This window comes from Oncorhynchus mykiss, chromosome 9 (genome assembly GCF_013265735.2).
Source record: "Oncorhynchus mykiss isolate Arlee chromosome 9, USDA_OmykA_1.1, whole genome shotgun sequence".
In the NCBI taxonomy this organism is placed as follows: Eukaryota; Metazoa; Chordata; class Actinopteri; order Salmoniformes; family Salmonidae; genus Oncorhynchus; species Oncorhynchus mykiss.
The window spans coordinates 62133218-62148444 of NC_048573.1; the positions used below are offsets into that span (position 1 = coordinate 62133218).

General features: G+C 44.9%; 1 protein-coding gene across 1 annotated transcript in view; it reads right to left on the minus strand.

The window, feature by feature from the left end:
• Positions 1-15227, minus strand: part of LOC110532587 (von Willebrand factor A domain-containing protein 5B1) — a 57467-nt gene that overhangs the window by 27583 nt on the left and 14657 nt on the right. Inside the window, exons 8-9 of the mRNA XM_036988601.1 lie at positions 5079-5193; positions 4293-4478 (exon numbers count right to left, since the gene is read on the minus strand). Of these exons, the coding sequence (XP_036844496.1) occupies positions 4293-4478; positions 5079-5193 (301 nt within the window). The remainder of the gene's footprint in view (positions 1-4292; positions 4479-5078; positions 5194-15227) is intronic.

The window sequence follows — 15227 nt, forward strand, 5'->3', positions numbered from 1 at the left end:
TCAACATGTTGGGCTCTATTTTAACAAACCTAACGCAACGGTCAATCTAAGCGCTGGCGGCAGCACGTTAGGTTCTGGGGTGTGGCAGAAATATTTTTGCTATTTTCACTACCACATTTAACGGTATAGTTGGTGCGAAAGGGCTTGGTTTTGATGAATAAACAAGTTGTGGGTGTGTCGAGGCTTGGCTGCTCGCTGGCCAATCAGAACGTGCTTCATGGCTAAATATGTGGTTGCTCAAAGTTGTGTATTTACGGTCTTTTATGTATTGCCTTGGACTCCAATTCCAATTTTAGTCCGTTAAAAACCATACAGAAACAAAATAACAAACTGTAGACCTATCTCCTCATTGCTAAGCTGAAAATGTAAAACATCTGCCACTGAACAAGGCCATTAACCCACTGTTCCCTGGTAGGCCGTCATTGTAAATAAGAATTTGTTCTACCCTTTTGTGACTAGGGGGCAGTATTTTCATTTTTGGAAAAATAACGTTCCAGTAGTAAACGGGATATTTTGTCAGGATAAGATGCTAGAATATGCATATAATTGACAGCTTAGGATAGAAAACACTAAAGTTTCCAAAACTGTAAAAATATTGTCTGTGAGTATAACAGAACTGATATTGCAGGCGAAAGCCTGAGAAAAATCCAATCCGGAAGTGACTCATCTTTTGAAAGCTCTGCGTTCCAATGCGTCCCTATTGAGCAGTGAATGGGCTATCAACCAGATTACTTTTTCTCCGTATTCTCCAAGGTGTCTACAGCATTGTAACGTAGTTTTACACATTTATGTTGAAGAATACCCGTAATCGGCTACATTGCGCAAGTGGCAACCTGATGGCTCTCAGAGTGATTCTCGCGTAAAATACAGAGGTAGCCATTATTCCAATCGGTCCTACTGAAAAACGAATTGTCCCGGTGGATATATTATCGAATAGATATTTGAAAAACACCTTGAGGATTGATTATAAACAACGTTTGCCATGTTTCTGTCGATATTATGGAGCTAATTTGGAATATTTTTCGGCGTTTTCCTGACTGCAATTTCCGGTCGATTTCTCAGCCAAACGTGAAGAACAAACGGAGCTATTTCGCCTACAAAAATAATATTTTTGGGAAAAATGAACATTGGCTATCTAACTGGGAGTCTCGTGAGTGAAAACATCCGAAGCTCAAAGGTAAACTATTTAATTTGATTGCTTTTCTGATTTCCGTGACCAAGTTACTGACTTGCTAGCTGGACAAAATGCTATGCTAGGCTATCGATAAACTTACACAAATGCTTGTCTAGCTTTGGCTGTAAAGCATATTTTGAAAATCTGAGATGACAGGGTGATTAACAAAAGGCTAAGCTGTGTCTCAATATATTTCACTTGTGATTTTCATGAATAGGAATATTTTCTAGGAATATTTATATCCGTTGCGTTATGCTAATTCGTGTCAGTCGATGATTACGCTCCCGGACCCGGTGGGGAGTCACTTTACTGACTTGCCTAGTTAAATAAAAAATAAAAAATAAATATAGGGGTTAGGTCTACTGTAAATTGCATTATGGCTGAGCATGGACATGCCAAATGTTGTCAATAAGCAAGATAAAATACATTATAGGCAACATTAAATGTATTATTAATAAGGCCTAAAAAGAGAGCGAAAAATTTGAATCAAATTCTAAACAAAACAACGACTTGTTTTAAATAGGCTGTCTAAATACACATTTTGTGGTTGAGCAACAGGCACCACCATAATTGGAGGGTGTTATGCACATACAAACCTCGTACAGCAGCTGGACAAAGATCCAATATAAAGAGAAATGTCCACCCACCTTTATACTACTTCTAAATATAACGTTTTATATACACTGAACAAAAATATAAACGCAAAAATTCCAAAGATTTTACAGAGTTACAGGTCATGTTGAAATGAATTCATTAGGCCCTAATCTATGGATTTCACATGACTGAGAATACAGATACGCATCTGTTGGTCACATATAACTTTTAAAAAGGGTAGGGGCGTGGGATCAGGAAAACAGTCAGTGTCTGGTATGACCACCATTTGCCTTATGCAGTGCGACACATCTCCTTCACACAGAGCTGATGAGGCTATTGATTGTGGCTTGTGAAATGTTGTTGTCCCACTCCTCTTCAATATGGCCGTGTGAAGTTGCTGGATATTGGCAGGAACTGGAACGCGCTGTCGTACACGTCAATTCAGAGCATCCCAAACATGCTCAATGGGTGACATGTCTGGTGAGTATGCAGGCCATGGAAGAACTGGGACATTTTCAGCTTCCAGGAATTGTGTACAGATCCTTTTGACATGGGGCCGTACATTGTCATGCTGAAATATGAGGTGATGGCGGAAGATGAATGGCACGACAATGGGTCTCAGGATCTCGTCACAGTATCTGTGTGTATTTGTGTTTGTTGTCCATAGCTTATGTCTGCCCATACCATAACCCCACCGCCACCATGGGGCGGTGACATCAGCTAACCACTCACCCACACGACACCATACACGCTCGCTATCTGCCATCTGACCTGTACAGTTGAAACCGGGATTCATCCGTGAAAAGCAAACTTCTCCAGGGTGCAAGCGGCCATCGAAGGCGAGCATTTGCCCACTGAAATCAGTTACGATACTGCAGTCAGGTCAAGACTCTGGTGAGGACGACGAGCACGCAGATGAGCTTCCCTGAGACGGTTTCTGACCATTTTTGCATACATTTTGTGGTTGAGCAAACCCAGTTTCATCAGCTGCCAGGGTCGCTGGACTCCCGCAGGTGAAGAAGACGGATGTGGAGGTCCTGGGCTGGCATGGTTACACGTGGTCTGCGGTTGTGAGGCGGTTGTGAGGCCGGTTGGACGTACTGCCAAATTCTCTAAAACGACATTGGAGGCAGCTTATGGAAGATAAATGAGCCTTCAATTATCTGGCAACAGCTCTGGTGGACATTCCTGCAGTCAGCATGCCAATTGCACGTTCCCTCAAAACTTGAGACATCTTTGGCATTGTGTTGTGTGACAAATTGCACATTTTAGAGTGTATTTTATTGTTCCAAGCACAAGGTGCACCTCTGTAATGACCATGCTGTTTAATCAGCTTCTTGATATGCCGCACCTGTAAAATGGATGGATTATCTTGGCAAAGGAGAAATGCTCATTTTAATAACAGGGATGTAAACAAATGTGTGCACAAAATATGAGAGAAATAAGCTTTTAGTGCACATTTCTGGGATCGTATATTTCAGGTCATGAAACATTTTACATGTTGCATTTCTATTTTCGTTTAGTGTACATATTGGAACCATCTTACAGATTGTAGTCACACCTCCAGAAGCTGCATTGCATGCATACCAGCAACATTCTCAACATAAAACTAGGACAGTGAATCATTCTAATAAGTTTGGTTCGATGAAATTTAACAAAAAATAAGCAATCTGTTTGTTTTTCAACAATAAATAAATAAATTAGATCATGAAATCCCCATCATAAAAAAGACAGGATGCATTGCTGTTGAACCAGCCTTTGTAGTAGGTCTAGGGTAAGGGTAGCCTACAAAGAGCTTTGGTTTTAAAAACATTAAACGAAAAACAACCACTGAGGTTCTCATCTCTTGTTTCATGATGGGCATGGAAACACGTAGCCTACATCATGGAGCGGGTTTTACACACGTCCAAGGCATGGCTAAAATAATGTAGGCATGCCTACAATACAGATAAAAAGGAAATGTCAAGTCACTGTTTTGCTCATCTCAAACTTTATATTTTATTAAAGCTTTGGTGATTAAGATTTATTTCCAAGCAGTCTCATGACGAGGCAAACACTTTACTGGTGGTCTTAACTAGTCTACATGATTACATCGGGCAGCACACAAATAAGAAAATACTTAATTGAAAGAAGGGGAGGCTATGTTTTGTTTTTAATCAAATAAAATGGGGAAAAAACATTAGTGTTTTATGGTTCTAAAATTTAGAAACATAAAACACTAATGTTTTTTTCCCCATTTTATTTTATTTTATCTGGGCACAAGCGTGCTGATGTTTGACAGGTAAATTGCTGAACCTGGCCTTAGGGCTGGAAAATGCCAGTGCGCCAGTTTTTACGTGACGAAATTGCAAAATAATGTGCGCCTTAATGTCAGTTGAAAATAGAGCCCAGAGAATACCTACTGAATTGAAATACAGGGGAACAGATACAGTCACATTCAGGAGTGAGAAGACTCAATATGTTAAACACACTATATGAATACATATTACATAGCCACTTTATGTCAAGGTGTAGGCCTACTTACAGACTTGGGGTTGGGATGATAGCGTGTGGTGTCACAGACAACACTGTAGCCAATCAGACGGTCCCCTGGGAACAGGAAGGTGGAGCCTACAGGGGAGAGCAACACTTCCTTGGTCTCAGGGAACAACCAGTCGATGGCAATGTCACTCAGCACTGGGGCCATGGTCTTCTTCAGAGACTTGATCATCTGGGAGAATATAAACAGAGAGATATACAGTTGAAATAGAATAGAAAAAGAGATCTATTGAAGTTATTATTATGTTTTGATAATAATTTGGTGGGTACTTATATTTGTCCTATTTCACACATTCAGACTCTAACCGCTAGGCTACCTGCTGCATATAGACAGAGAAATGCAGGTAACATAGCCTTGAGTTCCAGCGTTATAGAAGTTCAGTAGGGATTGCAAAAACACAGCATTGCGTGTCTGGGCTCGTGAGACTACAGATGGCATAGAATAGAGATCTATTGAAATTATTACGACATACCCAGAAACCCTCTGCCTGTACAATACAATTGTGACATTGTATGTCTGCATGTCTCTGTTGCCTTGAGTTTTACATACCGGTAATGAGAAAACAAGCCTGTGAGCCTGTGAGAATAGAATAATTAATTATCTCAAAAGTATGCTGTGAAGCAGACTGATTCTAATGGGTGTTTTGCTCAACAAAATGAATTGTTAATTGGTAACAGTAGTTTTGCATCCACTGCATAATGACCCTCTATGACATTCAGAATAGCTGGTTGTCACAAAGAGGAGGATAAACATGTCATTGGAAATTACGACCTTGGGCTGCAGTCTCTCCCCTTCTGCCAAGAACTCTGCCGTTCCTTTGGAAACAGTAGCCAGTCCAGTCACCAGTCTCCTGCAAGCACTCTGACCGATTCCGAAAGTGTAGCACCTGCCAAAACAAGATACACATCTCCTCAGCTCAGGCTTAGAGAAAGACCTGAAAAGATCTATAGCTATCTGAGTCTAATAAAAGTCACACACCTTATCTCTCAGAGAGACATGCATTCCCTCACAGAGAAAGCCCTATCGAGATGGTCCGGTGGTACATAGAGGTGATGCTATATTACAAAACAGTCCCCTCAAAGTATTGGGTTATATCAGTAATGTAATTTGTTGCACATCGTAGCAGAAAACTAAGATGATGCCAAATTGGAAATTGATGTGCCTGGGGAGTGAGTTTCTTGAAAAGGGGAGAGAGAGATGGAGAGAGAGAGAGAGAGAGAGAGAGAGAGAGAGAGACAGAGAGAGAGAGAGGGTTTCTGACTATATGGAAGTATTCCTTCCTATTTCCTAAAGAGAGAGAGAGAGAGAGAGATGGTCAGACTTGGCTGATGGTCTATTTTCATCATCCAGTCTAATGTTGTATCTCATCAGTTTTCTCATTAGGTTTGTCAATTACACTTCACAGCTCATACTGAGGATGAATTAGAGATGGCTGAGATGATCTCCATCTCAACACCAGCAGATGCACCAGCGATGGCTCCTCTGCATATTTGATGAGGTCAAACAGTGGGGATTAAAAAGGAAACGCAACATTTAGCATAGCTACATGTCTGACGTAGACTCCTGGGATATGTCCCAAATGGCACCCTATTCCTTATAGTGCCCTACTTTTGACCAGGACCCATAGGGCTCTGGTCAAAGGTAGTACACTAGGTATGGAATAGGGTGCCATTTGGGATGCAGCCTGGTAGCAGAGATTCATTAGTATTTGCTCTGTCCACTGACCGGGAGTGTGCTGATTTGTAAGAGTGGAGCGATAATCAATCTGGACGCGTGGACGGATCGGCCAGACCACTGTGTATCTAATCCAATCATCTAGGGGCATTCATCCATTAAAAAGGAGAAGACTTAAAGTCATTAAATCAGGAGTAGTTCAGGAGAGGATGACTGCAGACTGAGATTGCAGATGCAACAAACAAAGTGAAACAATATCCCATTCCCTGCAGAGAGTACTGTGTTATTGCCTTTCTTGGTCTATCAACAGCTGGTGTTTTGATTCTGTAGGGGCATGTTCAGAGCGTCAGCGTATTGCAGTGTTTGAAAATATTACTATTACCAACACTATATGACATTGTTGACACAGCGAGTTGATTTGACTTTACCATAACCAACGCCAATTTAGTTTTGTAGTTACACCTAATAATATCAAGAACTGTGCAAATATTAGGTGCATATTTCCAAGCTTCATTTTAAAAGGATTACTGAGCAATAACAAGGTTTTCCACTTAAGCTCCCTCCAATCCTCTAGCCTTGATTACATGTTTGAATAGCTTGTTGTGCAAATGCTGTGAGCATAATAATCATTAACAAGAGAGGGCATGCATTAGCAGGCTCCATCATATTGAATGGGCTAATTGCAACCATCGAAATCCACCAGATTATCGCCATCTGATCTCTTGTTAAACCATTAATACGCTCTGAAATCACCCGCACAGCTGTTCGCAATTGCAAACAACATTGGCTAGTCATTTACAGCTCCCTAACGGATGTCTAAATTCTCTTTAAGTCTTGATTGCAGCCAACATTTTTCAAGACTATTTCGCCCTCTGGTTGGAATTATTATCGAAACAGTCATTTTTTGAGCAGACTTCCGTACAAACCTACTGTGTTAATTTACCTAACACGTTGTATGAATGGAAAACTAATGTTGATGGTAAACCAGGGGTATTCAATCAGGGGTCTGTGCCCCCCTAGGGGTCTGTGAATGTACTGCAGGGGGTCTGTGGGAAAAAAAATATATATATATATATATACACACACACACATACAGTGGCTTGCAAAACTATTCACCCCCCTTGGCATTTTTCCTATTTTGTTGCCTTACAACCTTGAATTAAAATAGATTTTTGGGGGGGAGGTTGTATCATTTGATTTACACAACATGCCTACCACTTTGAAAATGCAAAAATATTTTTTATTGTGAAACAAACAGAAAATAAGACAAAAACACTGAAAACTTGAGTGTGTATAACTACCCCCCCCCCCCCCCCCCCCCCCCCAAAAAAAAAATGTGATTACTTTGTAGAGCCACAATTTGCAGCAATTACAGCTGCATGTCTCTTGGGGTATGTCTCTATAAGCTTGGTACATCTAGCCACTGGGATTTTTGCCCATTCTTCAAGAAAAACTGCTCCAGCTCCTTCAAGTTGGATGAGTTCCGCTGGTGTACAGCAATCTTGAAGTCATACCACAGATTCTCAATTGGATTGAGGTCTGGACTTTGAATAGGCCATTCCAAGACATTTAAATGATCCCCTTAAACCACTCGAGTGTTGCTTTAGCAGTATGCTTAGGGTCATTGACCTGCTGGAAGGTAAACCCCTGTCCCAGTCTCAAATCTCTTGAAGACTGAAACAGGTTTCCCTCAAGAATTTCCCTGTATTTAGCGCCATCCATCATTCCTTCAATTCTAACCAGTTTCCCAGTCCCTGCCGATGAAAAACAGCATGATGCTGCCCACACCATGCTTCACTGTGGGGATGTTGTTATCGGGGTGATGAGAGGTGTTGGGTTTGCGCCAGACATAGCGTTTTCCTTCATGGCCAAAAAGCTCAATTTTAGTCTCATCTGACCAGAGTACCTTCTTCCATATGTTTGGGGAGTCTCCCACATGCCTTTTGGCAAACACCAAACGTGTTTGCTTATTTTTTTCTTTAAGCAATGACTTTTTTTCTGGCTACTCTTCAGTAAAGCCCAGCTCTGTGGAGTGTACGGCGTAAAGTGGTCCCATGGACAGATACTCCAATCTCCGCTGCGGAGCTTTGTAGCCCTTTCAGGGTTATCTTTGGTCTCTTTGTTGCCTCTCTGATTAATGCCCTCCTAGCCTGGACCATAACTTTTGGTGGGCGGCCCTCTCTTGGCAGGTTTGTTGTGGTGCCATATTCTATCTATTTTTTAATAATGAATTTAATGGTGCTCCGTGAGATGTTTAAAGTTTCTGATATTTTTTTATAACCCAACCCTGATTTGTACTTCTCCACAACTGTATCCATGACCTGTTTCAAAAGCTCCTTGGTCTTCATGGTGCCGCTTTCTTGGTGGTGCCCCTTACTTAGTGATGTTGCAGACTCTGGGGCCTTTCCGAACAGGTGTATGTATACTGAGATCATGTGACAGATCATGTGACTGTAACGGTTTTCTTGGTGAGAAGGAGAGTCGGACCAAAATGCGGCGTGTCTATTGCAATCCATGTTTAATGAAGTAACACACTAAACACAAACACTATCAAAACAATAAACTTAACGAAAACCGAAACAGCCTATACTTGTGTAACCTAACACAGAACAATGACATCAGGACACTAAGGACAATCACCCACGACAAACTCAAAGAATATGGCTGCCTAAATATGGTTCCCAATCAGAGACAACGATAAACACCTGCCTCTGATTGAGAACCACTTCAGACAGCCATAGACTTAGCTAGAACACCCCACTAGCTACAATCCCCATACATACACACCACATACAAAAACCCATGCCACACCCTGGCCTGACCAAATAAATAAAGATAAACACAAAATACTTTGACCAGGGTGTGACAGAACCCCCCCCCTAAGGTGCGGACTCCCGAACGCACCTCAAAACAATAGGGAGGGTCCGGGTGGGCGTCTGTCCATGGTGGCGGCTCCGGCGCGGGACGTGGACCCCACTCAATCAATGTCTTAGTCCCTTCTCCTCGCGTCCCTGGATAGTCCACCCTCGCCGCCGACCATGGCCTAGTAGTCCTCACCCAGAACCCCACTGGACTGAGGAGCAGATCGGGACTGAGGGGCAGCTCGGGACTGAGGCAGCTCGGGACTGAGGGGAAGCTCAGGAGTGAGAGGAAGCTCAGGAGTGAGAGGAAGCTCAGGCAGGTTGATGAATCTACCAGATCCTGGCTGACTGGCAGATCCTGGCTGACTGGCCGATCCGGAAGAGTCTGGTCGACTGGCCGATCTGGAAGAGTCTGGTCGACTGGCAGATCTGGAAGAGTCTGGTCGACTGGCAGATCTGGAAGAGTCTGGTCGACTGGCAGATCTGGAAGAGTCTGGTCGACTGGCAGATCTGGAAGAGTCTGGTCGACTGGCAGATCTGGAAGAGTCTGGTCGACTGGCAGATCTGGAAGAGTCTGGTCGACTGGCGGATCTGGAAGAGTCTGGTCGACTGGCAGATCTGGAAGAGTCTGGTCGACTGGCAGATCTGGAAGAGTCTGGTCGACTGGCGGATCTGGAAGAGTCTGGTCGACTGGCGGATCTGGAAGTGTCTGGTCGACTGGCAGATCTGGAAGAGTCTGGTCGACTGGCAGATCTGGAAGAGTCTGGTCGACTGGCAGATCTGGAAGAGTCTGGTCGACTGGCAGATCTGGAAGAGTCTGGTCGACTGGCAGATCTGGAAGAGTCTGGTCGACTGGCAGATCTGGAAGAGTCTGGTCGACTGGCAGATCTGGAAGAGTCTGGTCGACTGGCAGATCTGGAAGAATCTGGTCGACTGGCAGATCTGGAAGAGTCTGGTCGACTGGCAGCTCTGGCTGCTCCATGCTGACTGGCTGCTCCATGATGACTGGCAGCTCTGGCAGCTCCATGCTGACTGGCAGCTCTGGCTGCTCCATGCTGACTGGCTGCTCCATGCTGACTGGCAGCTCTGGCTGCTCCATGCTGACTGGCTGCTCCATGCTGACTGGCAGCTCTGGCTGCTCCATGCTGACTGGCTGCTCTGGCTGCTCCATGCTGACTGGCTGCTCCATGCTGACTGGCGGCCCTGGCTGCTCCATGCTGACTGGCGGCCCTGGCTGCTCCATGCTGACTGGCGGCCCTGGCTGCTCCATACTGACTGGCGGCCCTGGCTGCTCCATGCTAACTGGCAGCTCTGGCGGCTCCTTGCAGACTGGCAGCTCTGGCGGCTCCTTGCAGACTGGCAGCTCTGGCGGCTCCTTGCAGACTGGCAGCTCTGGCGGCATCCTGCAGACAGGCAGCTCTGGCGGCTCCTTGCAGACTGGCAGCTCCTTGCAGACTGGCAGCTCTATGCAGACTGGCAGCTCCTTGCTAACTGGCAGCTCTATGCTAACTGGCAGCTCTATGCTAACTGGCAGCTCTATGCTAACTGGCAGCTCTATGCTAACTGGCAGCTCTATGCTAACTGGCAGTTCTGAACAGGCGGGAGACTCCGGCAGCGCTGTAGAGAAGGAAGGCTCTAACAGCGCTAAACAGGCGGGAGACTCCGACAGCGCTGGAGAGGAGGAGGGCTCCGACAGCGCTGGACAGGCGAAGCGCACTGTAGGCCTGATGCGTGGTGCTGGCACTGGTGGTACTGGGCCGAGGACACGCACAGGAAGCCTGGTGCGGGGAGCTGCTACCGGAGGGCTGGGGTGTGGAGGTGGCACAGGATGGGTTAGACCGTGAAGGCGTACTGGAGATCTTGAGAGCGGTGCTGGCACAGGACGTGCAAGGCTAGGGAGGTGCACAGGAGGCCTGGTACGTGAGACTGGCACCATCTTCACCAGCCGACTAACACGCACCTCAGGACGAGTATGGAGCGCTGACCCAGGTGCCATCAAATCCCCGACACGCTCCGTCGGGCGAATTCCATGTTTAAAACACCAACACAGCAACTCCCTCATTTCTCTCTCCTCCAATTTCCCCATTAACTCCTTCACAGTCTCTGTTTCGCTCACCTCCAACACCGGCTCTGGTTCTGGTCTCCTCCTTGGCTCCTCACGATAAACAGGGAGAGTTGGCTCAGGTCTGGCTCCTGACTCTGCCACACTCTCCCTGAGCCCCCCCCCAAGAAATTTTTGGGGCTGACTATGGGGCCTCCGTCCGCGCCGCCTTGCTTGCTTCGCAAACTCCATTCTCCTATATCCTTCCGCGCACTGCTCCATCGAATCCCAGGCGGGCTACGGCACTCTCCCTGGGTCGACCGCCCACCTGTCTATCTCCTCCCAAGAAGTATAGTCCATACTGTACTCCACTTTGGGCTGTTCCTGCCTGTTGACACGCTGCTTGGTCCCTTTGTGGTGGGTGATTCTGTAACGGTTTTCTTGGTGAGAAGGAGAGTCGGACCAAAATGCGGCGTGTCTATTGCAATCCATGTTTAATGAAGTAACACACTAAACACAAACACTATCAAAACAATAAACTTAACGAAAACCGAAACAGCCTATACTTGTGTAACCTAACACAGAACAATGACATCAGGACACTAAGGACAATCACCCACGACAAACTCAAAGAATATGGCTGCCTAAATATGGTTCCCAATCAGAGACAACGATAAACACCTGCCTCTGATTGAGAACCACTTCAGACAGCCATAGACTTAGCTAGAACACCCCACTAGCTACAATCCCCATACATACACACCACATACAAAAACCCATGCCACACCCTGGCCTGACCAAATAAATAAAGATAAACACAAAATACTTTGACCAGGGTGTGACAGTGACACTTAAATAAAGTCCACCTGTGTGCAATCTAACTAATTATGTGACTTCTGAAGGTAATTGGTTGCACCAGATCTTATTTAGGGGCTTCATAGCAAAGGGGGTATGCACCACTTTTCAGTTATTTTTTTCATTTCCCTTCACCAATTTGGACTATTTTGTGTATGTCCATTACATGAAATCCAAATAAAAATCCAATTAAATTACAGGTTGTAATATATATATATCACACACTGCTCAAAAAAATAAAGGGAACACTAAAATAACATATCCTAGATCTGAATGAATTAAATATTCTTATTAAATACTTTTTCTTTACATAGTTGAATGTGCTGACAACAAAATCACACAAAAAGTATCAATGGAAATCAATTTTATCAACCCATGGAGGTCTGGATGTGGAGTCACACTCAAAATTAAGGTGGAAAACCACACTACAGGCTGATCCAACTTTGATGTAATGTCCTCAAAACAAGTCAAAATGAGGCCCAGTAGTGTGTGGGGCCTCCACGTGCCTGTATGACCTCCCTACAAGGCCTGGGCATGCTCCTGATGAGGTGGCGGATGGTCTCCTGAGGGATCTCCTCCCAGACCTGGACTAAAGCATCCGCCAACTCCTGGACAGTCTGTGGTGCAACGTGGCGTTGGTGGTTGGAGCGAGACATGATGTCCCAGATGTGCTCAATTGGATTCAGGTCTGGGGAACGGGCAGGCCAGTCCATAGCACCAATGCCTTCCTCTTGCAGGAGCTGCTGACACACTCCAGCCACATGAGGTCTAGCATTGTCTTGCATTAGGAGGAACCCAGGGCCAACCGCACCAGCATATGGTCTCACAAGGGGTCTGAGAATCTCATCTCGGTACCTAATGGCAGTCAGGCTACCTCTGGCGAGCACATGGAGGAAAGAAATGAAGAAAATAAATGCCACCCCACACCATGACTGACCCACCGCCAAACCGCTCATGCTGGAGGATGTTGCAGGCAGCAGAACGTTCTCCACAGCGTCTCCAGACTCTGTCACGTCTGTCACGTGCTCAGTGTGAACCTGCTTTCATCTGTGAAGAGCACAGGGCGCCAGTGGTGAATCTGCCAATCTTGGTGTTCTCTGGCAAATGCCAAACGTCCTGCACGGTGTTGGGCTGTAAGCACAACCCCCACCTGTGGACGTCGGGCCCTCATACCACCCTCATGTAGTCTGTTTCTGACCGTTTGAGCAGACACATGCACATTTGTGGCCTGCTGGAGGTCATTTTGCAGGACTCTGGCAGTGCTCCTCCTGCTTCTCCTTGCACAAAGGCGGAGGTAGCGGTCCTGCTGCTGGGTTGTTGCCCTCCTACGGCCTCCTCCACGTCTTCTGATGTACTGGCCTGTCTCCTGGTAGCGCCTCCATGCTCTGGATACTACGCTGACAGACACAGCAAACCTTCTTGCCACAGCTCGCATTGATGTGCCATCCTGGATGGGCTGCACTACCTGAGCCACTTGTGTGGGTTGTAGACTCCGTCTCATGCTACCACTAGAGTGAAAGCACCGCCAGCATTCAAAAGTGACCAAAACATCAGCCAGGAAGCATAGGAACTGAGAAGTGGTCTGTGGTCACCACCTGCAGAACCACTCCTTTATTGGGGGTGTCTTTTGTATAATTTCCACCTGTTGTCTATTCCATTTGCACAACAGCATGTGAAATGTATTGTCAATCAGTGTTGCTTTCTAAGTGGACAGTTTGATTTCACAGAAGTGTGATTGACTTGGAGTTACATTGTGTTGTTTAAGTGTTCCCTTTATTTTTTTTAGCAGTGTATATATATATATATATATATATATATATATATATATATATATATACACGTTTATAAGTTTGGACACACCTACTCATTCAAGGGCTTTTCTTAATTTTGACTATTTTCTCCATTGAAGAATAACAGCAAATACATAAAAAATATGAAATAACATGGATACAATAAAAATGTTCCTCCTCAATCTACACACAATACCGCATCAGGGAGGTGACCAAGAACCTGATGGTCACTCTGACAGAGCTCCAGAGTTCCTCTGTGGAGATGGGAGAACCTTCCAGAAGGACAACCATCTCTGCAGCACTCCACCAATCAGGCATTTATGGTAGAGTGGCCAGACGGAAGCCACTCCTCAGTAAAAGACACATGACAGCCCACTTGGAATTTGCCAAAAGGCAGTTGAAGGAGTCTCAGACCATGAGAATCAAGATTCTCTTTTCTTATGAAACTAAGATTGAACTCTTTGGCCTGAATACCAAGCGTCACGTATGGAGGAAACCTGGTACCATCCATACGGTGAAGCATGGTGGTGGAAGCATCATGCTTTGGGGAAGTTTTTCAGCTGGAAGGCGAAGGTTCACCTTCCAACAGGACAACGACCCTAAGCACACAGCCAAGACAACGCAGGAGTGGCTTCACGACAAATCTCTGTCCTTGAGTTGCCCAACCAGAGCCCAGACTTGAACCTGATCGAACATCTCTGGAAAGGCCTGAAAATAGCTGTGCAGCAACGCTCCCCATACAACCTGACAGGGATTGAGAGGATCTGCCTAGAAGAAAGGGAGAAACTCTTGTTTTTTTGTTTATTTTATCAAATGAAAGTGTAGTCTATAAAGATATTTCGAATGGCATATATTATATTATTTTCCATTGAAGTTGAAATGTTTGAATGAAATATAGGCCTACTACTTCTATATTCTTATATTCTAATAAGTATTTTTACATTCATCAACCTTACAGTTTCCGATGCTCCTGATGGTTTTCAGAGGCAGGGACTGGGAGACTAGTCAGAATCAAGGGAAAGATGAACGGAGCAAAGTACAGAGAGATCCTTGATGAAAACCTGCTCCAGAGTGCTCAGGATCTCAGACTGGGCACACAGCCAAGACAACGCAGAAGTGGCTTCGTGACAAGTCTCTGAATGTCTTTGAGTGGCCCAGCCAGAGCCCGGACTTGAACCCAATCGAACATATCTGGAGAGGCCTGAAAATAGCTGTGCAGCAACTCTCCCTATCCAACCTGACAGAGATTGAGAGGATCTGCCTAGAAGAAGGGGAGAAACTCCCCAAATACAGGTGTGCCAAGCTTGTAGGGTCTTGAGGCTGTAATCTCTGCCAAAGGTGATTCAACAAAGTACTGAGTAAAGGGTCTGAATACTTAAATGTAAATGTCACATTTAGGTTTTTTATTTATTAGAATACATTTGCAAAAATGTATTGGGTATTGTGTGTAGATTGATGAGGAAATTCAAAAATATAATATCTTTTAGAATAAGGCTGGAAACCTAAACAAAATGTGGAAAAAGTCAAGGGGTCTGAATAGTTTCAGAACACACCGTAACTAAATCAGTTCAATCGTAATCAATTAATCTTTGGACTGACCAAAATACAACTACTTGTCGGTTGGTGCTCAGTGGGTCAGACTGTTTTAATGGTTTGACCACCAGACAACAGAAAGAGAAAGAAAACATGACCCTATGAG